Below are 24363 nucleotides of genomic sequence, written 5' to 3' on the forward strand. Positions count from 1 at the left end.
TTGTGCTAGGAGGGGGGTTATTTTGCATAGAGAGGGGATTTGTGTTGGGGGGGGGGGGGGTTGTGCCAGTAGAGGGGATTGGGCGATTTGTGCTAGGAGAGGGGATTCAGGGTTTTTGTGCTAGGAGGGGGGATTTGTGCTAGGAGAGGATTTTGGGGGGAATTTGTGCTAGGAGGGGGTTATTTTGCTGGTAGAAGGGATTTGTGCTAGGGGGGGGGGGGGTTGTGCCAGGAGAGGAGATTGGGGGGATTTGTGCTAGGAGAGGGGATTCGGGGTATTTGTGCTAGGAGAGGATATTGGGGGATTTGTGCTAGGAGGTTGATTTTGGGGGGAATTTGTGCTAGGAGGGGCTTATTTTGCTGGGAGAGGGGTTTTTTTGCTGGGGGGGGGGGGGTTTGTGCCAGAAGAGGGGATTGGGGGGATTTGTGCCAGGAGAAGGGATTTGAGCTAGAAGAGGGGATTCAGGGTATTTGTGCTAGGAGGGGGATTTGTGCTAGGAGAGGATATTGGGGGATTTGTGTTAGGAGGGGGATTTTGGGGGGAATTCGTACTAGGAGAGGGGGATGGGGGATTTTTATGAGGGGGGGGGGGTTTGTGCTGGGAGGGGGGATTTGTGCCAGGAGAGGGGATTCATGCCAGGAGAGGGGATTCGGGGGATTTGTGCGAGGAGGGATTGTGAAGGTTTTTTGAGAGGAGGGATTTGTGCTAGGAGAGGGGATTGGGGGATTTGTGCTAGAGGAAGCGGCAGGACAACATGGTGTCACCCCCCGGGGGGGGGGGGGGGTGATGCCATGTTTTACCGCACCAGGTGACACCAACCCTAGTGACGCCACTGAATGCAGTATGAAATACCTTTCATACAAGCTTTAACCAGGCACCGATAGAAGTCACAAGACTGCTATATACTGCTGATGAGAAAAGGTATTTAGCTGTTTATATTTACTAAAATAATTGCATTTCCATGTACTGTGAACTGCGGGAGAGCAGACATAGTGACTGCAGGCTCCTGGGGAGACCAGATATAGTGAATGCAGGCTCCTGGGAGACCAGATATAGTGACTGCAGGCTCCTGGGGAGACCAGATATAGTGAATGCAGACTCCTGGGGAGAGCAGATATAGTGAATGCAGGCTCCTGGGAGACCAGATATAGTGAATGCAGACTCCTGGGGAGACCAGATATAGTGACTGCAGGCTCCTGGGGAGACCAGATATAGTGAATGCAGGCTCCTGGGGAGACCAGATATAGTGAATGCAGGCTCCTGGGAGACCAGATATAGTGACTGCAGGCTCCTGGGGAGACCAGATATAGTGACTGCAGGCTCCTGGGGAGACCAGATATAGTGAATGCAGACTCCTGGGGAGAGCAGATATAGTAAATACAGGCTCCTGGGGAGACCAGATATAGTGACTGCAGGCTCCTGGGGAGACCAGATATAGTGAATGCAGACTCCTGGGGAGAGCAGATATAGTAAATACAGGCTCCTGGGGAGACCAGATATAGTGAATGCAGGCTCCTGGGGAGACCAGATATAGTGAATGCAGGCTCCTGGGGAGACCAGATATAGTGAATGCAGGCTCCTGGGGAGACCAGATATAGTGACTGCAGGCTCCTGGGGAGACCAGATATAGTGAATGCAGGCTCCTGGGGAGACCAGATATAGTGAATGCAGACTCCTGGGGAGAGCAGATATAGTAAATACAGGCTCCTGGGGAGACCAGATATAGTGACTGCAGGCTCCTGGGGAGACCAGATATAGTGAATGCAGACTCCTGGGGAGAGCAGATATAGTAAATACAGGCTCCTGGGGAGACCAGATATAGTGACTGCAGGCTCCTGGGGAGACCAGATATAGTGAATGCAGGCTCCTGGGGAGACCAGATATAGTGAATGCAGGCTCCTGGGGAGACCAGATATAGTGAATGCAGGCTCCTGGGGAGACCAGATATAGTGAATGCAGGCTCCTGGGGAGACCAGATATAGTGACTGCAGGCTCCTGGGGAGACCAGATATAGTGACTGCAGGCTCCTGGGGAGACCAGATATAGTGAATGCAGGCTCCTGGGGAGACCAGATATAGTGAATGCAGGCTCCTGGGGAGACCAGATATAGTGAATGCAGGCTCCTGGGGAGACCAGATATAGTGACTGCAGGCTCCTGGGGAGACCAGATATAGTGACTGCAGGCTCCTGGGGAGACCAGATATAGTGAATGCAGACTCCTGGGGAGAGCAGATATAGTAAATACAGGCTCCTGGGGAGACCAGATATAGTGACTGCAGGCTCCTGGGGAGACCAGATATAGTGAATGCAGACTCCTGGGGAGAGCAGATATAGTAAATACAGGCTCCTGGGGAGACCAGATATAGTGACTGCAGGCTCCTGGGGAGACCAGATATAGTGAATGCAGGCTCCTGGGGAGACCAGATATAGTGAATGCAGGCTCCTGGGGAGACCAGATATAGTGACTGCAGGCTCCTGGGGAGACCAGATATAGTGAATGCAGGCTCCTGGGGAGACCAGATATAGTGAATGCAGGCTCCTGGGGAGACCAGATATAGTGACTGCAGGCTCCTGGGGAGACCAGATATAGTGACTGCAGGCTCCTGGGGAGACCAGATATAGTGAATGCAGGCTCCTGGGTTTAGTAACACTTTAAGATGTAAAATGCCAGATTCACTTGTCAGTCCCAGTGGCATTAGTAAATATTGGTTTTGTATTATTCTGTATTTGTATGACTTCTCATTACTCGTCCGTTTAGCTGCAGTTTTCTAACACGATAGAAATATGACAAAGCAAGGAAAGGGTTGGATTTTCCAGGACGTTGGTTGTGCTGCGTGCCGACTCCCGGTGATACAATCCTCCCAGAATTCCGGAACTGAGTCAGTGTCTATATGGCACAGACTTGGAAATATTAAGTGCCGTTTCCTCTTTGCCTCCCCCCCCCCCCCCATTCTTGTGGATGTAGGAGTTGATTGCAGTCATCCTGAAAGGGTTGTATTATACAAACATCAATCCCCCCTCCTGTCTGACCAATGAATACATCTATCTATTGATCTATCTATCATGGTGAATTCTTCACTTCCTGAACTCTAGCTCTGACCTTAGAGCTGGACCTCTGCTTAGAGACCACTGCTTCCAGACAGAGAGCAAAGGTTCTTCTCTGCAGTATGCTGGCAGGGGACAGGATTTTCTACTGTTTTGGCTGCTTTAGTCCCGGTTCACACATATGCGATGCGGGAACCCTGCAAATCCACTGCGGGTTCCCGCATCGCATTCAACTCGCAGGCAGTTCACACTGCCATATGCGAATCGCTGGGGGTGTCAATGCAAAGTTAACGACACCCCCAGATCAGGGTTATTAAACCCAAAAGCAAACATTTAATAAATTATAGCCTACCAATTCTTGAATGTGGTCACTGCATTAGTTTTCTTTTTTGTAGGTTTTTTTTCTTTTATTGTCAGCTGGTGATCCGCCCAGTAAGTCTGTTATTTTCCAACAGAGCAAGCTGTCCTGCAGATGTAGCAGTTAGAGGGATGAGACAACCCATTTACCGGGGGGGTGTTTTTACAATGATCAGCTTTTATTTAAAATCTTTTCTCCCAAGAGGAACAAAACTGCTGTAACTGATTGTAAAGTGTGTGTTGAATTTAGGCTTCAATTCCTTAGTGTATCTAAATCTGCTAGTACATTTAAGACCCCTTTCACTCTTGTGCGACTTGTCCTGCGATTTGGGACTGCAAAGTCGCATGACAAGTAGTTCTCCATGATTTCCAGTGAGCATCGTTCATAGCTGTGCGACTTCAAGTTGCAACGACTTCAAAAAGTAGTCCCTGCACTACTTTTGGCCGATTTTAATGCATTTTGAGGTCCATAGACATAGCTTCAAATCGTGGCAACAAAATCTTGACAAAAAATCGCAGCAAAATCACGGTAAAATGGCGTGACTTTTAAGTCCCACAAGTGTGAAAGTGGCCTAAAGCGATTGTAAAATCTTCTTTTTTTTTTTTTTTTTACTTCCCTCCTCTGTGCAGTTGGTTTTGCACAGAGCGGCCCGGATCCTCCTCTTCTCTGATCCCTCTTTGGAGCTCCTGGCTCCTCCCTCCTGTACAATGCCCCCACAGCAAGCAGCTTGCTATTGGGGCACCCGAACCGAGTCACAGCTCCGTTGTGTCCATTCAGACACGGAGCATCGACTTGCCCCCCCCCCCCCCACCTCCTGATTGGCTGACTGACTTTGATTGACAGCAGTGGCAGCCAATGTCTCAGGAGGAGAATCTCAGACGGCTGAGACACTCGTTAACATTGCTGGACAGAGAGGGACCTCAGGTAAGTATTAGACCTCATGCACACGGGACATTTTTACAGCGGCTGTTTTTGGTGGACTTATTTTTTCTGCAGCCAATAAACTCCCCGGCATGTTTTCCCATGTCTCCCCCGGCATGTTCTCCCATGTCTCCCCCGGCATGTTCTCCCATGTCTCCCCCGGCATGTTCTCCCATGTCTCCCCCAGCATGTTCTCCTATGTCTCCCCCGGCATGTTCTCCTATCTCTCCCCGGCATGTTCTCCTATGTCTCCCCCGGCATGTTCTCCTATGTCTCCCCCGGCATGTTCTCCTATGTCTCCCCGGCGTGTTCTCCCATGTCTCCCCTGGCGTGTTCTCCCATGTCTCCCCTGGCGTGTTCCCTATGTCTCCCCGGCGTGTTCTCCTATGTCTCCCCGCCGTGTCCTCCTATGTCTCCCCCAGCATGTTCTCCTATCTCTCCCCGGCATGTTCTCCTATCTCTCCACGGCATGTTCTCCTATGTCTCCCCCGGCATGTTCTCCCATGTCTCCCCGGCATGTTCTCCCATGTCTCCCCGGAATGTTCTCCTATGTCTCCCCAAGCGTGTTCTCCCATGTCTCCCCCAGCATGTTCTCCCATGTCTCCCCGGCATGTTCTCCCATGTCTCCCCGGCATGTTCTCCCATGTCTCCCCGGAATGTTCTATGTCTCCCCAAGCGTGTTCTCCTATGTCTCCCCGGAATGTTCTCCTATGTCTCCCCAAGCGTGTTCTCCTATGTCTCCCCTGGCGTCTTCTCCCATGTCTCCCCTGGCGTCTTCTCCAATGTCTCCCCTGGCGTGTTCTCCCATGTCTCCCCCGGCATGTTCTCCCATGTCTCCCCTGGCGTGTTCTCCCATGTCTCCCCTGGCGTGTTCCCTATGTCTCCCCGGCGTGTTCTCCTATGTCTCCTCGCCGTGTCCTCCTGTGTCTCCCCGGAATGTCCTCCTATGTCTCCCCCAGCATGTTCTCCTATGTCTCCCCCGCATGTTCTCCTATGTCTCCCCGGCATGTTCTCCTATGTCTCCCCGGCATGTTCTCCTATGTCTCCCCGGCATGTCCTCCTATGTCTCCCCCGGCATGTTCTCCTATCTCTCCCCGGCATGTTCTCCTATGTCTCCCCCGGCATGTTCTCCTATGTCTCCCCGGCGTGTTCTCCCATGTCTCCCCTGGCGTGTTCTCCCATGTCTCCCCTGGCGTGTTCCCTATGTCTCCCCGGCGTGTTCTCCTATGTCTCCCCGCCGTGTCCTCCTATGTCTCCCCCAGCATGTTCTCCTATGTCTCCCCCAGCATGTTCTCCTATGTCTCCCCCAGCATGTTCTCCTATGTCTCCCCGGCATGTTCTCCTATCTCTCCCCGGCATGTTCTCCTATGTCTCCCCGGCATGTTCTCCTATGTCTCCCCGGCATGTCCTCCTATGTCTCCCCCGGCATGTTCTCCTATCTCTCCACGGCATGTTCTCCTATGTCTCCCCCGGCGTGTTCTCCTATGTCTCCCCGGCGTGTTCCCTATGTCTCCCCGGCGTGTTCTCCTATGTCTCCCCGCCGTGTCCTCCTATGTCTCCCCGGAATGTCCTCCTATGTCTCCCCCAGCATGTTCTCCTATGTCTCCCCCAGCATGTTCTCCTATGTCTCCCCGGCATGTTCTCCTATGTCTCCCCCAGCATGTTCTCCTATGTCTCCCCCAGCATGTTCTCCTATGTCTCCATGCACACATAGGCGGTTATCAGTTTTTGGCAAAAACATACCCTGCAGGACAATGGCATAATGTGCTAGTATGCATCGCATACAAGCACTTTATGAAATACCTTAGAACGAAGCCCCCGACATGGTCGCCCGGACATCTTCCCTCGGTGTCTCCTCCGGGTCCGGCGCTGCACACACGCGCGGGAGTTCACTTTCCGGGAAGAAGCTCTGAAGGTCCGGCAAGATACGCTGGACCTTCATAGCGCATGCACCGCAGGTGTCAGCGGCTGCATGCATGGTGAATATCTCCTAAACCGTGCAGGAGGTGTTACTGGCCACACCCCCAGGTAAAAACAGAGGGGGAAAAAAGTCCCAAAAAAAAATGAATGCAGCCACTACACCGAATGACTGGAGAGCGGCTCGTATTACATTTTTGGTTTTGGGTTTGGGACCCCTTTTAAAATAAAGCAATAAATTAAAATAATTTTCAACTTATTTTTTGCATAGAGAAATCTGCTCTATGGAACAGCCCCAAACAGCTAGGAGAGCCTAATTTTTTTTTTTTTTTTTTGCCCCCGCACCTGCAGAGCTTACAATCTCTTATGGCCGCTCCAATGCTTTGCAGCACTTCAGATCCAGGTGGTAAATGCATCTCTGTAAGCAGCGGCTGTGCGGTAGTCGCTGTTTGCTCTTTAACCACATAAGCCCACCGGTACAACGGTATTTTAACCCTAAAATGCCATAAACCCTGGTATTTTTTTTTGGTGGGTGATTCTCTTTACCATAAGGGTGGTCCCAGCAGCAGATTCGCTGCAAGATCACCTTTATGGGCGGAGGGAGAGGTGCTGCTTCCTGGTCATTTTCCCCGCTTACCGGACCCGTTGGTAGCGAGGAAAACTATCCGGTCTGCTCTCCTCTCAGGCAGGGAGTCGAGTGAGGGCAAGATGGGCCCCCACTCCACTCTATGGTCTTGGAGGACCGGAGCGACGTCATACGTCACTTCCTAGCAACAGTTTTAAAAAACCCTTTTTTTTCATTATGAAAAAAAAATTACTTTTATTTTTTTTTCTATGTGAGATGGGAGGCATTTTTGACCCCAGATCTCACATTAAAGATTTAAAGAGCCCATTTTTTTTCATTATGAAAAAAAAAATTACTTTTATTTTTTTTCTTTTCTTTTTTAGTGTAGATGTGAGATGGGGGGTCTCTTTGACCCCAGATCTCACATTAAAAGATTTAAAGAGCCAATTTTTTTTTCATTATGAAAAAAAAGACTTTTTTTTTTTCTTTTCTTTTTTAGTGTAGATGGGAGGTCTTTTTGACCCCAGATCTCACTTTAAGGACATATATATATAAAAAAATAAAATGTAAAAATAAAAGATAAAATAGGGGAAAAAAAATAAAGCACCGCATCCCTGTTGGCTCGTGCGCAGAAGCGAATGGATACGCAAGTCGTGCCCACATATGTAAACGGTGTTCAGACCACACATGTGAGGTATCGCCGCGATCATTAGAGCGAGAGCAATAATTTTAGCCCTAGACCTCCTCTGTAACTCTAAAGCCCCGTACACACGCACCGATTGTCGGCCATAAATATTCGGCCGACGACCGATCGGCCGATTGTAGGCTTGTTAGTATGATGCTTCCGACAGCCGACAGCGCATTTTCGGCCGAACAGAATCTGTCGTGCAGGCATTAAAATTTTTGTTGGCCAACACCAGAACGGCCGATTGTTCCTCAGTCAGTACAGATTTCGGCCGACAGACAGCAGATTTGCAAGACTGGGCATGCTCAGAAAAGAAAAAATACAGGAAAAGTTAACCATCACATGACATCACTTCTGCAGTCGGCTGTTGTTGGCCGACAAAATTCGTGTGCAGTCTTTAGCAGACACGACAGCCCTGGGACAAAAGACGGCCGATCGTTCGGCCGACGATCAGTACGTGTGTACGGGGCTTTAGCTGGTAACCTGTAGAAATTTTTAAAATGTCGCCTATGGAGATTTTTAAGTACCAATGTTTGTCGCCATTCCGCAAGCGTGCACAATTTTGAAGCATGACATGTTGGGTATCTGTTTACTCGGCGTAACCTTATCTTTCACATTATAGGAAAAAAAATTGGGCTAACTTTACTGTTTTTTCTTTTTTTTTTTTTTTATTCAAAAAAGTGAAAAAGTGTATTTCTTCCCAAAAAATTGCGTTTGTAAGACCGCTGTGCAAATATGATGTGATTAAAAAATATTGCAACGATCTCCATTTTATTCTCTAGCGTCTCTGCTAAAAAGAAAAAAAAATTATATATATATATATATATATATATATATATATAGTTTGGGGGTTCTAAGTAATTTTCTAGCAAAAAAAATTATTTTAACTTGTAAAATAACAAGTGTCAGAAAAAGTCCCGGTCCAGAAGTGGTTAAATCCTGGACGCCGCTATCCCTTACAGCTGCGTTCTGTATGGTTGATATAAACAGAGTGCGGCCCCCGTCATAGGAAAAGGGCTTTCCTATCCACTCTCAGTCTTGGCAGCACACACTCCATCATCTCCCATTGTGTATTGGCATGTAGCACCGCCGCTATTTAAATGCATGCCGTGACCTGACCTGACGTGATGTAGCCGTGTTCTATTAGAGGGGATTAGAGAAAAGCCGTCAATATACACTGCAGATGTCACCACTTTCCTGCCTGCAGTAGCTTTTTACCCCGGGATTTAAAGGGGGATCTTCATTGCACCACAAACCAAAAATGCTATTTAATTCATTTTTAACCACTTCTGGACCGGAAGATTTTCCCCCTTAACCACTTAAGCCCGGGAAGATTTTATCCCCTTCCTGACCAGGGCCTATTTTGCGATTCGGCACTGCATGACTTTAACGGACAATTGCGCGGTCGTGCGACGCTGTACCCAAATGAAATTGATGTCCTTTTTTTTTCCCCACAAATAGAGCTTTCTTTTGGTGGTATTTGATCACCTGTGCGATTTTTTGATCATGCGCTATAAACAAAAAAAAGCGACAATTTTGCAAAAATAATATTTTTCACATTTTTTTATATGAAATTCCCCCCCAAAAAAATGTAAAAAAATCAAAATTTTTTTACATTTTTGGCCAAATTGTTTTCTGCTACATATGTTTGGTAAAAAAAAAAAATCGCAATAAGCGTATTTTGATTGGTTTGTGCAAAAGTTATTGCGTTTACTAACTAAGGGAAAAATTTGTCATTTTTGGTGTTTTGTTTTGTTTTTTTTTTAACGAGTAATGGCGGCGATCTACGATTTTTTTTTTTTTTTTGCGGGACTGCGACATTGCAGCGGACAGATCGGACCCTTGACTGACATTTTTGACACTTTTGGGGGTACCAGTGACATTACTACAGTAATCAGTGCTATACATATGCACTGTTACTATAAAAATGACACTGGCAGGGAAGGGGTTAACTTTATTTGAGAAGGAGGGGTTAAGTGTGTCCCTAGGGGCGTGATTCTTACTGTGATTGGATGTGGCTAGTGATGTAACAGCAGAGATCTACGGTCCTACATAGCAGGACCGTATGATCTGTGCTGTTACACAGGGGAGAATGACATGCGGCTGTGTTTACACTATCCACCTGCCTTTCTCCCACTGTAACCGACGATCGCGAGTGACATCGGGTCCGTGAGCGAGCGGGAGCGTGCCTCCGGCGGCGCGCGCTCACTCCCTCGAGCCTCACAGGCTAGTGACGTACCCATACGTCACTTTGCCTGTGAGGGGCTGACTGCCGCCGTATATAGTCGTGCGGCAGTCGGCAAGTGGTTAATTCATTTTTAACCACTTCTGGACCGGAAGATTTTGCCCCTTAATGACCAGGCAATTTTTTGCAATTCGGCTCTGCGTCGTTTTAACTGAAAATTGCGCGGTCGTGCGACGCTGTACCCAAATAAATTTGATGTCCTTTTTTTCCCACAAATAGAGCTTTCTTTTGGTGGTATTTGATCACCTCTGTGATTTTTATTATTATTTTTTTTTATATATTTTTTGATCACTTTTATTCCTATTACAAGGAATGTAAACATTCCGATATATCGGGGAAAGTGCATATCGCCCCCCCCCCCCGATAATTGGTCAATCCCTAATTTTATATATATATATATATATATATATATATATATATATAAATGCTTGGGGGTTCTAAGTAATTTTCTAGCAAAAAATATGGATTTTAACAAATGTCAGAAATAAGCCTGGTCTTATCATTTTAAGTCATATAACCAAAACCAGGGAGCATGAAGCAGAACATTTTTCATTTAAAGCGTAACTCCACTTTTGTTGAGAAAAAAACATTCCCCTCTGGGTGATCTCTGTACATTGCAGGGATTGTAACAAACTTTGTTGCAGATTCCTAACTTTTGTTATTCTGAAGAAATCATTGTTTGTTCCTCTGTGCTGAGTGGATTTAATGGGAGTGGTTTCATAATTATCTATCAGCTGTGACAGCTGCAGGGCTCTAATGAGGAAATCCGCTGGGCCTGCATCCCTTTAGACGTGTTCCTATTGGGAGGATCTCACCAAAAATGACATTTTTGTTGCAGGGGATGCCAGAAATCTGACTTGTATCTTAGTGCAGACTTCTGGGAAAATTGGTGAGCCAATCACACAAGCAGGAAATTATGTTTCTGAGGGTGTGGTCACTATACATTCTGTGTACAGAAGAGCTCCAGGCGGCCATATTGTATTGCATTTTCAGAAAATTACAACAGCTGCAGATTGAAAAGGAAAGGTCATTTTTAATAACATTCAATTACAATATGATTTGTGTCACCATTGTATACACTATATTGTTTTTTCTTTATTTGCTATTTTTTTTCTCCTTATCTTTTAAGGGAGTATTTCAGCCTTTTGCATCCTAATTATCTATCTCAGCAAAACAATGAGCCTCGCTTTACATTACCATTTCACTAAAGGGTCACTATAGGCAGACTAACAGTCTGTTAATGTTGGAAAAGCAAACAAATGGGAGTTTTTCTATCATTTGCGGCCATTGCAAATTTATTTAATGAATAAGTCAGTGCAGACCGCGCGTTCACTCAGCGCACGTTCCCACCATTACCAGTGAGCTGTAGATTGTTATTGAACTGCTGGTTCTCTATACAGAGCCATGTAGGCAACAATAGCAAAGTTGTTTTGAATTCCTACGGGGAGATCACATATCATCTGAGAAGTATCTTGAAGTCCATATGAAGCCTTAATGAATATTATAGAAATCTATTTAGGGTGCAGTAATACTGCAAGTCATTAAAGTGGTATTAAATCCAAATGCAAACATTTATTATATTGCATCTTACCCATTCTTACATGTGATGACTGCATTCATTTTCTTTTTAGTTTTTTTTTTTTTATTCCAGCTGGTGATCTCACCAGTAAGTCTGTTGTTTTTCAACAGAACAAGCTGTCCTGCAGATGTAGCAGTTACAGGGATGAGACAAACCATTTACCACTGACAGGGGTGCCTAAAATAATGAGCTTTTATGTAGAACCTGTATACCAGGGGTGGGGAACCTTTTTTTCTGCCAAGGGCCATTTGGATTTTTGTAAGAAAATGTATGCATAATTGTAATAGGCATTGCTTTGCGGCAAAAAAATGCTGAAAAAATTGCGTGACTTTGAGGTAAAAAAAGTGTGAAAGGGGCCTTCAGTAATCAAGGTTTAGTGTGAGGAGAGACCAGTGTGCCCCCTTTCAAATGCAAACTGACCACAGCATGCCCCCTTTCAATGCAGAAAGCCAATGCACTTACCTGCAGCGGCGGCTTCTCCTCGAGTCCTCCCGCCTCCTCCTTGACCAATGGCATGGGTTCGACTTGCGGCCAATCAGGAAGCGGGTCTCGGACCCGCTTCCTGATTGGCCAGGAGGAGGATCCGTGTGACAATAGCAAATTTTCATTCGCCATGGTCACACAAATGGGTGGGCTCGGGGCGCACTGCTCTGCGCCCCGTCTCCACCCTTTTCTGAAGCTTTTCTGTGACTCCCACTGTCCACTGGCATACACAGGCTCAGCGGCATGGGGGGGGGGGGGGCGGACGCAATGATTGTGCGGACCACAGGTTCCCCACCCCTGCTGTATACCAACAGGAACAAAAAGGTTTGCGGTTTAGACCTGCGTGGTTTGTTTTGTTCAAAATAAATATTCTAACAAATTTTTCGTTATTCAGATATGTCCAAATACCCAAATTACAGTATAAACCAAATTTACGGAGGTCCGGTTTACACAAATGCGATGACAGACATCACAAATGCACTTCTGGAAGAATGGTGAAACATCCCCATAGACACACTCCTAAACCTTGTGGACGGCCTTCCCAGAAGAGTTGATGCTGTTATAGCTGCAAAGGGTGGGCCAACTCAATATTGAACCCTACGGACTAAGACTGGGATGCCATTAAAGTTCATGTGCGTGTAAAGGCAGGCGTCCCAATACTTTTGGTAATATAGTGTACGTCAATTAGGGAGATTTCCCTTCACTTCCTGCCCTATAGCCAAAACAGGAAGTCAAAGGGAGTAATCCTTGGTTGTCACCAGAATAGCGTCCCCACTGGAACATTTCCCCTCTATTCCTGTTCTGGTCCCCATTCAAAATGTGAGTTTTTTTTTTTTTTTTTACTTTCAGTGATAACTGTCAGCAGGACAAACAAAGAGGGTGAATCTCCCCAAAGGGGACACTGACAGCAATAAAAACCTGACAGGGGGTGTAGTCCCTCTCCACTCTATCCCAAAAAAAAAAATTGCCTTCAGTTACACTTTAACCACTTAACGCAAACTGACGTAGACCTACGTCGGCTCACTTTAAGTGGTTGTACCGGGGTGATGCATCATCCAGGTACCGTTTTTTAGAGCCGGCTGTCGGCTTTCTGGCGGTAATGACAGATGCGGCTAGGGGAGCCGCTCGATCGTTACTCCGGTGAGCGGGAGGGGATGCCCCTCCCGCGGCTCTGCCCGGGTCTCCTGTCCCACTGGGAGACCTGAGCAAGCAGCCGGCCCCTCCACCGGCTGGATGGAGTCCCGATCTAAGCCAGATGCAGCTTTGATCGGGTCTCCGATGATGTAACCCGGAGGCGGAGTCCATGACGTCACGTCCGGGTTACTCGGCTGCTAAAGGCGGCAGATTCAAAAAGTGACTGTATTCAAAAATGCAGTTTTCGGCGTTTTGAATACATGGAAGTGTAGTGGAGGGGTTTGGGGTCTTTTAGACCCTCGATCCCTCCATAAAGAGTACCTGTCACTGCATATTGCTGTCACAAGGGATGTTTACATTGCTTGTGACAGCAATAAAAGTGATCAGATTTTTTTTTTTAAAAACCGGTGTTAAAATAAAAAAAATAAAAATACATTTTAGCCACCCCCGTCGCCATGAGCTTGCGCACGAAAGAAAACGTATATGGAAGTCGCGCCGCAAATTAAATCGCTGTTCAAACCACACATGTGAGGTATCGTCGCAATCGCCAGAGCGTGAGCAATAATTTAGAAAAAAGAGCTACACTCTAACTCTAAACTGGTAACCATTAAAAAAATTTTAAAGTGTCGCCTATGGAGATTTTTATTGACCGTAGTTTGTCGCCATTCTGCGGGTGTGCGCAATTTTAAACCGTAACATTTTGGGTATCTATTTACTTCGCGTGACATCATCTTTCACAATATACAAAAAAATGGGATAACTTTACTGTTTAGTTTTTTTTAAATGCAGCGAAATGTGATATTTCTGAATTTTTCCCAAAAAATTGCGTTTTAAAGACCGCTGCGCAAATACCGCGTGACAAAGAATGACCGCCATTTTATTCTCCAGAGTCTTTGCTAAAAAATATATATACAGTAAAACCTTGGTTTGAGAGTAACTTGGTTTAAGAGCGCTTTGCAAGACAAGCAAAATTTTCAAATAAATTTTGACTTGATATACAAGCGATGTCTTGATATACAAGTAGCCTCAAGTCACAGCTGAGTATAAAAGAGGAGAGAGGCGCCTCTAAGTGTAGCAATATGGTTAAATTTAATGAAGGCTCAACATATAGCAACTCACATGGTTGATGATTGGAACAGGCACATCTAAGGATGCAGGCATCCAGGCTAAAGCTGTCCACATAGACCATCCTCCTCACCGCCATCAACGTCATCCCTTCCATGCTGCCCTTCGCTTTCAGATCGCTTTACTGCAGGGTGGTCTTCCCGGTCAGGATTACAGACTGGCAGCCGGCGGTGCAGAAGATAGTCTATGTGGACAGCTTTACCCCGGATGCCTGCATACTTAGATGTGCCTGTTTTATTCATCAACCATGGGAGTTGCTAAATGTTGTACCTTAATTAAATGGAACCATATTGCTACACTTAGAGGCGCCTCTCTTCTCTTTGATACTCTGTAGCTTCTGTTGGATTTTGCTTCTTTTCTCTTTGTGAAAGCGGCTATTTGTGGATGGACATTTTATGGTTACACAACCTATTGCAATGCTATAATCTTTTTATATGGACTATAAACTGAAGGATTTATGAATAAATGGTTGTGGAACGAATCATCTGAGTTTCCATTATTTCTTATGGGGAAATTCGTTTTGATATACGAGTGCTTTGGATTACAAGCATGTTTCCGGAATGAATTATGCTCGCAATCCAAGGTTTTACTGTATAATGTTTGGGGGTTCTAAGTAATTTTCTAGCAAAAAATACTGATTTTAACTTTTAAACAAAAAGTGTAAAAAATAGGCCTGGGGCTTAAGTGGTTAAGGAACTTTTTAGGTCATCTACACTGCCTAGGACTCTACAAAGCTATAGCTGATCCTTACCTGCTTCTTTTCCGTAGATACTGAGCTTGGTTGAGTGTTGTGGAGGAAGCGGTGGATCTCAAGGAAAGCAGAGCAAAATCCGATCACAATAGACATTTTTATTGTATGATTACAGGATCATTTCCACAAGCTGCAAACAGGTCCGGTTTACAGGAGACAGGACTGGGATGGGGAAAAGGAATGTTGCATATAGTAAGACACACAATTACATTTGTAGATGCCGGGCTAGAGTAGGATTCTTTAGTTTGGGGAGGGGGGGGGGGATAGTCTGTGGATGGTTCCAGTGTAACAAAACTGTAATCTGCAGGAATAGCACCGCTGTGATGGATGGGGTTTGGCTACAGATGGACCCGGCAGGTTTCAGGGTGGGTCTGTTGTCCAGAAATTAAAGACAAACATTATGTACAAATCAGGATCATACAATACACTCATTTACATCCTATGTACATAGCCCCATTGCACAAGTCTATTATTCAGTGTTTATTCAGAGATTCCTCTGTGCCAGCTTGTAATGCAACACAAGTCCCAACAGGCAGCACAGAGCAAACAGCAGGAAGAGACCAAAATGGTGTCTGTACTGACAATGGAGGCAGTCAGGCCATTTGCTAGAGACCGGTGACATCACTAAGAGTGCAGCCTATCCATTGGCTAGAGACCGGTGACCTCACTGAGAATGCAGCCTATCCATTCGCTAGAGAACGGTGACATCACTGAGAGTGCAGCCTATCCACTCGCTAGAGACCGGTGACATCACTGAGGATGCAGCCTATCCATTCACTAGAGACCGATGAAATCACTGAGGATGCAGCCTATCCACTCGCTAGAGAGCGGTCACATTACTGAGAATGCAGCCTAATCATTCATTTGGGACGAGTGACATCACTGAGACAAATGACATATCAAGTCCATTGATAACCAATTAGTAACAATGTTTACAGTAAACCAATTGGATAGGCCTGAGTGTGCCTACCTTGGTTTACTCTAAACATTGTTACTAATCCATTATCAATGGACTGGATTCTTGTGATGTCATTAGTCCAAGTGATGTCACTCATCCAAAATGAAAGGATAGGCTGCATTTTTGGTGATGTCACCGCTCTCTAGTGAAAGGATAGGCTGCATTCTATGTGATGTCACAGTGCTCCAGCGAATTAATCAGCTGCAATCTGTGATGTCACCGGTCTCTAGTGATTGGATAGGCCAACCTATCACCAGGGAGCAGTGACATCACTGAGAATGCAGCCTATCCATTCACTGGAGACCGGTGACGTCACTGAGAATGCAGCCTATCCATTCGCTAGAGACCAGTGACGTCACTGAGAATGCAGCCTATCCATTCGCTGGAGACCGATGACGTCACTGAGAATGCAGCCTATCCATTCCCTAGAGACCGGTGACGTCACTGAGAATAATGCAGCCTATCCATTCGCTAGAGGCCAGTGACGTCACTGAGAATGCAGCCTATCCATTCGCTAGAGGCCAGTGACATCACTGAGAATACAGCCTATCCATTCACGAGTTATAAATGACATCGCAGAGAACATAACTGGTCCATTGATAACAGATTAGTGAATCAGAGTAAACAGATAGGTTGGCACAGACTCTTACATGGGCACCTCTATACTTAGCAGCTCATGTGTGCAGAGGCACAAAAAGTCTCCAGTGCTTTCCAATGGCTAGGGAGCCGCATGTGCCATCTACAGCCACCAATACAAGCGCATGAATGTACAGGGCTGCGCTCTGGTAAACACTGATGCGGAAGCCATTGACATTCATCTGAGTATGGCCCTATTACATTTAATTATCTATAACGATCATGTGAGGTTTGCTCATGAGGCAGACAGATGAATCCAATTCTTACACGGATTGGATTGCCATTGACCTAAAAGGGGGGTCGGATTCCCCAATTTCTCATATCTGTGAAAAATCATCTCATAACAAATAACCATTCCAGAACATGCACAGTGGTATTAAAACCGTCAAAGTCATTGTGCTTTAATTTACAAATATTCAGTAGTGATGCAGATTAATAAATTAAACAATTAACAAGAATCTATTTTCATAAACATTTGTAATACAGATCTGCTGGATAAATGTTACTCTTATTTCATTCCTTCTTCACAAAACAACGAGCACAACAGAAATTGGAACAGACTGTAGATTAAGTGCAGCAGGATAGAAGTCTGAACCCAACGTCTTGAGTGATCCAGCATCGGTCACGGTAAGGCTTGTCCATACACCGCAATCTGCTTTACATCCACCAATTACTCGGTGCTGAGAGGACCTGACTGGATACATATAAATTAGACTGTTTTGACAGATTCTCAAAATTACCTAGTTTTAGAAAATTTAAAGGAGATTGTATAATCAGATTGTAACATGGTTCTTCCATGTAGGGCAACAGCGTCAGAAAGTAGTCAAGCTTTAGAAGAAGACATCTTACATTTTTCATAATGTGTTCTGTTCATTAACCACTTGCCAACTGCCGCACGACTATTTACTGCGGCAGTCAGCCGCTCCTGGGCAAAGCGACGTAGACGTACGCCGCTCGCCCCTGCCTTCCCCGGAGCCCTGTGACCGGTGGCTCCGATGTCCGCCGGCCACTCGCCATCTTCCACAGGAGAGGGAGAAGGACGGACGGCTGATGTAAACACAGCCGTCTGTCATTCTCCCTGATGTAAGCACAGAGGCTATGCGATCCTGCTATGTAGGATCGTATGTCTCTGTGGTTACATCACAAGCCACGCCCCCCCCCACAGTTAGAATTATGCCCCTAGGGACACACTTAACCCCTTGATCACCAATAAAGGTAACCCCTTCCCTGCCAGTGTCATTTTGACAGTAACAGTGCATATTTATAGCACCGATTATTGTAATGTCACTGGTACTCCCAAAAGTGTCAGTCAGGGGTCCGATCTGTCCGCCGCAATGTCGCAGTCCCGCAAAAAAAAAAATCGCAGATCGCCATTACTAGTTAAAAATAATAAAATAAATAAAAATGACATAAATCTTCCCGTAGTTAGTAAACGCAATAACGTTTGCGCAAACCAATCAAAATACGCTTATTGCGATTTTTTTTTTTACAAAAAATATGTAGCAGAAAACAAATTGGCCTAAAATGTTAAAAAAAATTTTGATTACTTTTTTTTTTTGAGAATTTCATGTAAAAAAATGTGTAAATGTTGTTTTTTCAAAATTGTCGCTGTTTTTTTGTTTATAGCGCAAAAAATTAAAACGCGCAGGTGATCAAATACCACCAAAAGAAAGCTCTGTTTGTGGGAAAAAAAGGACGTCAATTTCATTTGGGTACAGCGTCGCACGTCTGCGCAATTGTCCGTTAAAGTCACGCAGTGCCGAATCGCAAAATAGGACCTGGTTTTTGAGCAGCCAAATCCTCCGGGGCTGAAGTGGTTAAAGGAAAAAGTACTTGTAGAACTTAATACCATCTTCCTATGTGCTTTTTAAGGCTAACTATAGGACAGGGCCGCCTTCCTCTTTTTACGGGCATCCAACAACACGGCTATCAAGGATACTATTGCTTTGACCTGATGGCACTTTTCTTTGTCTCTAAGCACTTGTCCCATACAAGGGTCTCACGAGGAATGCGGGGGGGGGGGGGGGGGGGTTGTCAACTAAACCGTTCCAAGTAAGCTAGTAAGGGCTTGGAGATGAAGAAAGTGCCATCTGCCAGCGCAGTCAACTCCCTGCTAGCTGTGTTGCTGGACAGCCATGGAGGGAGTAATGGTGCCCTGTTAGGAAATAAGACGCCTTCTGTAACATGGTATTGTTATTTCAAATGCCATCTTTCATATTTTTGAATCTGCAGATTTCATTTAAAACCCTGGGGATTCCACCATGAAAGTCTTTAATCATGTACTTCCTGTTAAAGGAAGAGAACACTTTTCTTGTCTCCTAAATGTTCTCTTGCTTTGTCACCCCCCACTACATGTGCTACCAATACAAGTGGCTGCACCAGTGTTCATTACCTAGACAAGGTCCAGTGTTACCTCCATAAGGAAAACTGCCCTGAGAACGGCCATGCAGCCAATGCTGGAATGCTTGTAGACCCGAAGTGACTTGGCCAACCTCCCATCTGCTTATACATATCACTTGCAGGAGAAAAAAAAAAAAAACCTTTGTGAACTCCAAGCCTAGCTCAGTCAGAGCGAAGGCCTCTCTCCAACTCTATGTGACAGCACTAGTGATTGGTTGCTTAGGCACCCAGTGTTGCATCATGGAAGGAATGGGGGAAGAGTCCCATGCTACCCATAGGGTAAGTTTGGTGTCCAAAGAACATCACTTGCTAAGGCACCCAGTGTTGTATCATGGAAGGACTGGGGGAAGAGTCCCATGCTACCCATAGGGTAAGTTTGGTGTCCAAAGAACATCACTTGCTAAGGCACCCAGTGTTGTATCATTGAAGGAATGGGGCGAGAGTCACACGCTACCCATAGGGTAAGTTTGGTGTCCAAAGAACATCACTTGCTAAGGCACCCAGTGCTGTATCATGGAAGGAATGGGGGAGAGTCACATGCTACCCATAGGGTAAGCTTAGCTTGGTGATCCAAAGGACATCTCTGGGAGAAAATAATCCTGCCAATTGCTTCTTTCCATAGAAAGCTTAATTAGGAGAGGTCTCCCTGGGTCAGCTAGTACCAACAGCCATGTAAGAGTCTCAAATATAGCCATAGATAGCTGGGTTAGGTGAATGTTTTCTGATGTCCAAAGCCACTTTAAATTCTTCCCCATTCCCCGTGAACTGCGGCTACTGCAGTGTCCTGGTTGACCAGTTTCCAACAAGACAGGTTGTAGTGGTGTTGTGTTCAAGGGTGTGTATGCTACTGTTTATAGTTGTACTTTTACCATTCTTATAAAGTGAATATCCATGTGCATATAATAAGCTTATATACATTGTAGCCTTTTGTCATGTGTTTGGCTGATGGTATAGGCTTTGCTCCTGTTGACAGCAATTTCATGATGATGGATTGTATCTGATTGCAATTCAATAAAGAACCTGTTCGAACAATTCTCTCCCATTTTACCAAAGCAAACAGAGGTTTGGCAGGAGTTCCACTTTAAAGGGCATAAAGCAAAACACCTGACGCTGATGGAAGCTGCCAATTTCAGACTTCGATCCTGTTGCTAGTTCTAGGCCAACAACTTGGGAACACGGTGAATATGAGAAGCCTCTGCTTAAAGGTGCAAGAATGAAAACGCAGTCCGCAATTTAACCACTTTGCCACTGCTCACTAGAGCTCTACTGCGGCAAAGTGGTTCGTTATCGTCTGGCGACGTAGAGCTACGTCACCAGACACTCCCCCACTCTCGGCGGCTCGCGCGCGCCGCCGGAGGCTCGCTCCCGCTGTATTCAGTCACAGCGGGAGTCAGGCCAGGGGAGGAGCAGCTCTTCCCCGATCGTCGGGGAATCGAGTCTGGAGATCCGTCCGCTTGTGTAAACAAAGCGGGCGGATCTCCTAAGTGACAGGCAGGGTCAGATTGCAGGCTGAACCTGCGATCTGTCCCTGTGTCACATAGTCACCTCCCCCCACACACGTTAGTAAGCACCAGGCATACATTAACCCCTCCCTCTCCAATAAAATTAACCCCTTCCCTGCCAGTGTCATTTTTACAGTAACAGTGCATATTTATAGCACTGATTACTGTAGTAATGTCACTGGTAACCCCAAAAGTGTCAAAAACGTCAGTCAAGGGTCCGATCTGTCCGCCGCAATGTCGCAGTCCCGCAAAAAAAAAAAAAAAATAATCGCAGATCGCCTCCATTACTCGTTAAAAAAAAAAAAAAAAAAACACCAAAAACGACAAATCTTTCCCTTAGTTAGTAAACGCAATAACTTTTACGCAAACCAATCAAAATACGCTTATTGCAATTTTTTTTACCAAAAATATGTAGCAGAAAACAAATTGGCCTAAAATGATAAAACATTTTGATTTTACATTTTTTTGGGGGGAAATTTCATATAAAAAAAATGTGAAAAATATTGTTATTTTTTCAAAATTGTCGCTCTTTTTTGGTTTATAGCACAAAAAGTAAAAATCGCACAGGTGATCAAATACCACCAAAAGAAAGCTCTATTTGTGGGAAAAAAAGGACGTAAATTTCGTTTGGGTACGGCGTTGCATGACCGCGCAATTGTCAGTTAAATTCGCACAGTGCTGAATCGCAAAAAGTGGCCCAGACGTAAGACAGCAAAATCCTCCGGTGGTAAAGTGGTTAAGTAATACCTACCTGGATGAGAAGCCTCTTAAGGAAGGGTTATTTAGCGACAGGTTCTCTTTAACAGCATAGTGATGACCCTGTTATAATCTAAGACCCTAATAGCTTTTGATAGAAGACTCGCACAATCAATATAGGATTTCAAAAACAATTCCCCCAACTGGTCAAAGAAGGCGCCAATACCAACATGGCAAAGGAGGCCTGACCTACAGGCTGTCTTCACTGGGCACTCCTGAAACTGCAAGTTGCCTGGCTATTATGTTGACCCTACAAGGTAATTACTTTGCAGAAAAGTAATCAGTATGCTTGTCTCAGGTGAATGACTCAACCTTCATTTGCGTGTTCCAAACCAACAACTCCGCAAAGCAGAAATTGGACAACCGGCATTTTAGTAGATGGTTGGCCTCCATATTGCACCAATGACAGGTGTGCTTTAAATTGCTTGTTGCTTAATGTACATGTCTGATGCCAAGCTTCTCCCTGCGCTGGCTGTACCAATATTTTAAGCACCAGGTTTTGACTTACAACATATACAAACTAAAAAAAAGTCACACTACTATTTACAATATAAACCTCTGTAAAGCCAAGAAGCTTTTGACTCGTTTCTAGAGCTGAAGATGCATATTGTCACAGTGCACCTCTCCATGGGAGTCTTTGTATAATCAGCAGTGAGCACATTTATTTACATACCGGTCAAAACAAAAACCTAAACCTCAGCAAGTCAATGGTAATTGTATGGAGGTCTTCGGCAGCTTGGTAGAGTTAAGTGAAACCTATTTCCTGTAAAAACAAAGCCCTTGGAGGGTCATGTTCTATAGAAAGTGGCAATTCTGAAGGATGGACCACAATTAAATTTGAAAATGTCTGCCATTTTGCTGCATTCATCACACACAGCCATACTCGTACCAAACAGTTTGGGGGTCAGCATTGGGATCTGGAGATGAAGGCGTACTTTTGGTAGATCCACCTTTGTTGGCCTCCTCATCATTGGCTGGAGGTGGTGGGCAGTCTGTGTTGGGTGGTTTGGTATGTGCAGTGACCGTTTGACCTTCGGCCTCGGGTATGCTGGAGATTGGTCTCACAGGTGAGATCATGGCCACTTCTCCAAAGCGGGAAGTAGGTCGTGGTTTGCCCCTGCCGGCACAGGAAGCTGTTGTGTACAACTGTTGTAAGCTGCCGGATGGCGGGGCAGACTGCAATGTCCGGTCTTGACTGGAATTGGCCACTGACAGATATCGATTATCTAAAGTTCGACTGCGCAAGTCTTCACCTCTTGGTAGGTTGGGCATCCTGGCTGACTGTTGTCTGTCTCTTGGAGAACCAGTAGGGGTGGAGGTTCTTAAAATAGAGCTGTTAAAATCCTTCCCTGATAGGGGCTCCAGCTCCGGTTTCTCCGTTCGGTTCATCTCCGGACCATTGGCTTTGAGGAGGTCTGCCGTAGCCAAACTAAATACCCGGCTGAGAGAATTCCCCCTGGCAGCTATGCTACCTGGATGCTGGGGCTCCGGAGTTTGCCTGGGTGTTGTAATGGGCTGTTGTGTTGGTTGTAGTCGTCTGAGCGAACTTGTTCCAGTTTCTATCGGCCGTGGGCTGGGTTTGACAAACTGCCCCGGTTTCATCATTCTGCCATCTCCAGCCACTGATGAACTTAGATAGTTGGCAGGCATCGTTTGGAAGTCCCTGTAGCCAGGTTGACCAGACAGGTTTCCAGTCTCCTGAGGCTCACCAGATCTTTTAAAATAATCACCCAACAAATCATCCTGATTGCTTGATGGCTCCTAAAAAAAAAAAAACGGAGAAACAACCACTTAGTGCATGAACCATTTCAGATTTTACAGGTCAGTGGGGGCAATTTCGGGGTCAGAAAGTTTGGTGCTATCAATAGGTAATATAATCTGGCATCTGATTGGCCACTAAGATATAAGAAAAAGTGACAACTGGAACCTAAGTGGGACAACAAAAAGTTTTCCTCCAGTGTGCAGAATTGACCGTGTTGCCATCTTCTACAAAAGTAAACTTGGTAAGCAACGTTAAAGGGAACGTATAATGTATTTTAGGAAGCATGAATTTTAGATTTTTTTTTTTTTTAGTAATTTTTATTACTTAGTTTTTTTTAATTGATTTTTATTGTTTTATTGATAAACCCGAATAACAAAACTTTTTCGCTTCCCTTTTGGTCTGTTAACAATGAAACATTTTAACATAGGTTAAATTGATCTACCTTGGATCAATGTAACCATGCATTATTCTTGGCCAGTCTCTGCTAGCTTTGGGTCAAATGCCTAGCAGCTGCCCTGCTGCTTACAGAGCACAGGAGGTCACCTGTTTGGCATGGGCTCCTTTCAGGGAACGCTTCCCATTTTCTTTTAATAAGTGCAAACCGTTTGACCGTTAATGGACAGGCTGAATGTATCAAGCTGATTGATCAACTTGGGTACAACCAGCCTGCCGGATTCTCCTGCAATTATCGCTAGCAGCTGCTAACGGTAATCACAGTCTCCTCACAGGCGGGGACAGCGTCCCCACCCACCAAGAGCAGACAGTTGCTCAGCAGGAGGGATTCTCCTGTCAGCACTGTGTGTTGATGGTTGCAGGAAAGAAATTTGCACCATGTATGGCCTACTTAAAGCGGTGTTCCAGCCTCCCCCTTCAAAAATTAAGCCAGCAGCTACACATACCATAGCTGCTGACTTTTAATATTAGGACACTTACCTGTCCTGGAGTCCAGCGATGTCAGCACCGCAGCCGATGTCTCCATCGGGTGTCGGGTGCTGCCGCCATTGCCGGTGAGGGAACCCGGCAGTGAAGCCTTGCGGCTTCATAGGCAGGTCCCTAATGCGCATGCGCAAAGTGCGCTCCGCATTCGGATTGGCTCGGCGGTGGGGGAAGGAGGAGTGGCCAAACTTCAAAGGGACCGCGGCACCGTCTGTCCCGGAAGTGGGGGAAGGGTACCTTTCCAAAAACAGGTACCCGCCCCCCCCCCCCCCTGAAAGGTGCCAAATGTGGCACCGGAAGGGGGGGGGGAGAAAGCAAATGAGCAGAAGTTCCACTTTTAGGTGGAACTCCGCTTTAAATGGCACCCATGCCGAGTGGGCAACCTCTTATGTTGGCATGAGACCTGGAAGCTAGTGGCAATCACTGTAGGATCTACACCTACTACATTGATTTCCAGCTTTCACAAGTATGGTGTAAGCAAAGTTATATTGTTCTAAGGGGGACTAATGTAACCATGTAAAAATAACCTTGCCAGGAATTCAGCTTTTAATATACCATTAAAATATAAATTGTTTTGTATTTGTTCAAGTGCATGGAAAGGATAC

At 45.6% G+C, this 24363-nt stretch overlaps 1 protein-coding gene across 2 annotated transcripts in view; it reads right to left on the bottom strand.

Annotated features, from left to right (window-relative positions):
* Nucleotides 1–21435: 21435 nt before the first annotated feature.
* The window catches only part of CCDC88C (coiled-coil domain containing 88C), a 197499-nt gene continuing 194571 nt past the window's right edge, over nucleotides 21436–24363 (bottom strand). For both annotated transcript variants that reach the window (XM_082275437.1, XM_082275436.1), the window contains one exon: nucleotides 21436–22821. In XM_082275437.1, the coding sequence (XP_082131563.1) occupies nucleotides 21928–22821 (894 nt within the window). In that variant the 3' untranslated portion in view covers nucleotides 21436–21927. The remainder of the gene's footprint in view (nucleotides 22822–24363) is intronic.

This window comes from Pelophylax lessonae (assembly GCF_965119305.1).
Source record: "Pelophylax lessonae genome assembly, chromosome: 13".
NCBI classification, from domain to species: domain Eukaryota; kingdom Metazoa; phylum Chordata; class Amphibia; order Anura; family Ranidae; genus Pelophylax; species Pelophylax lessonae.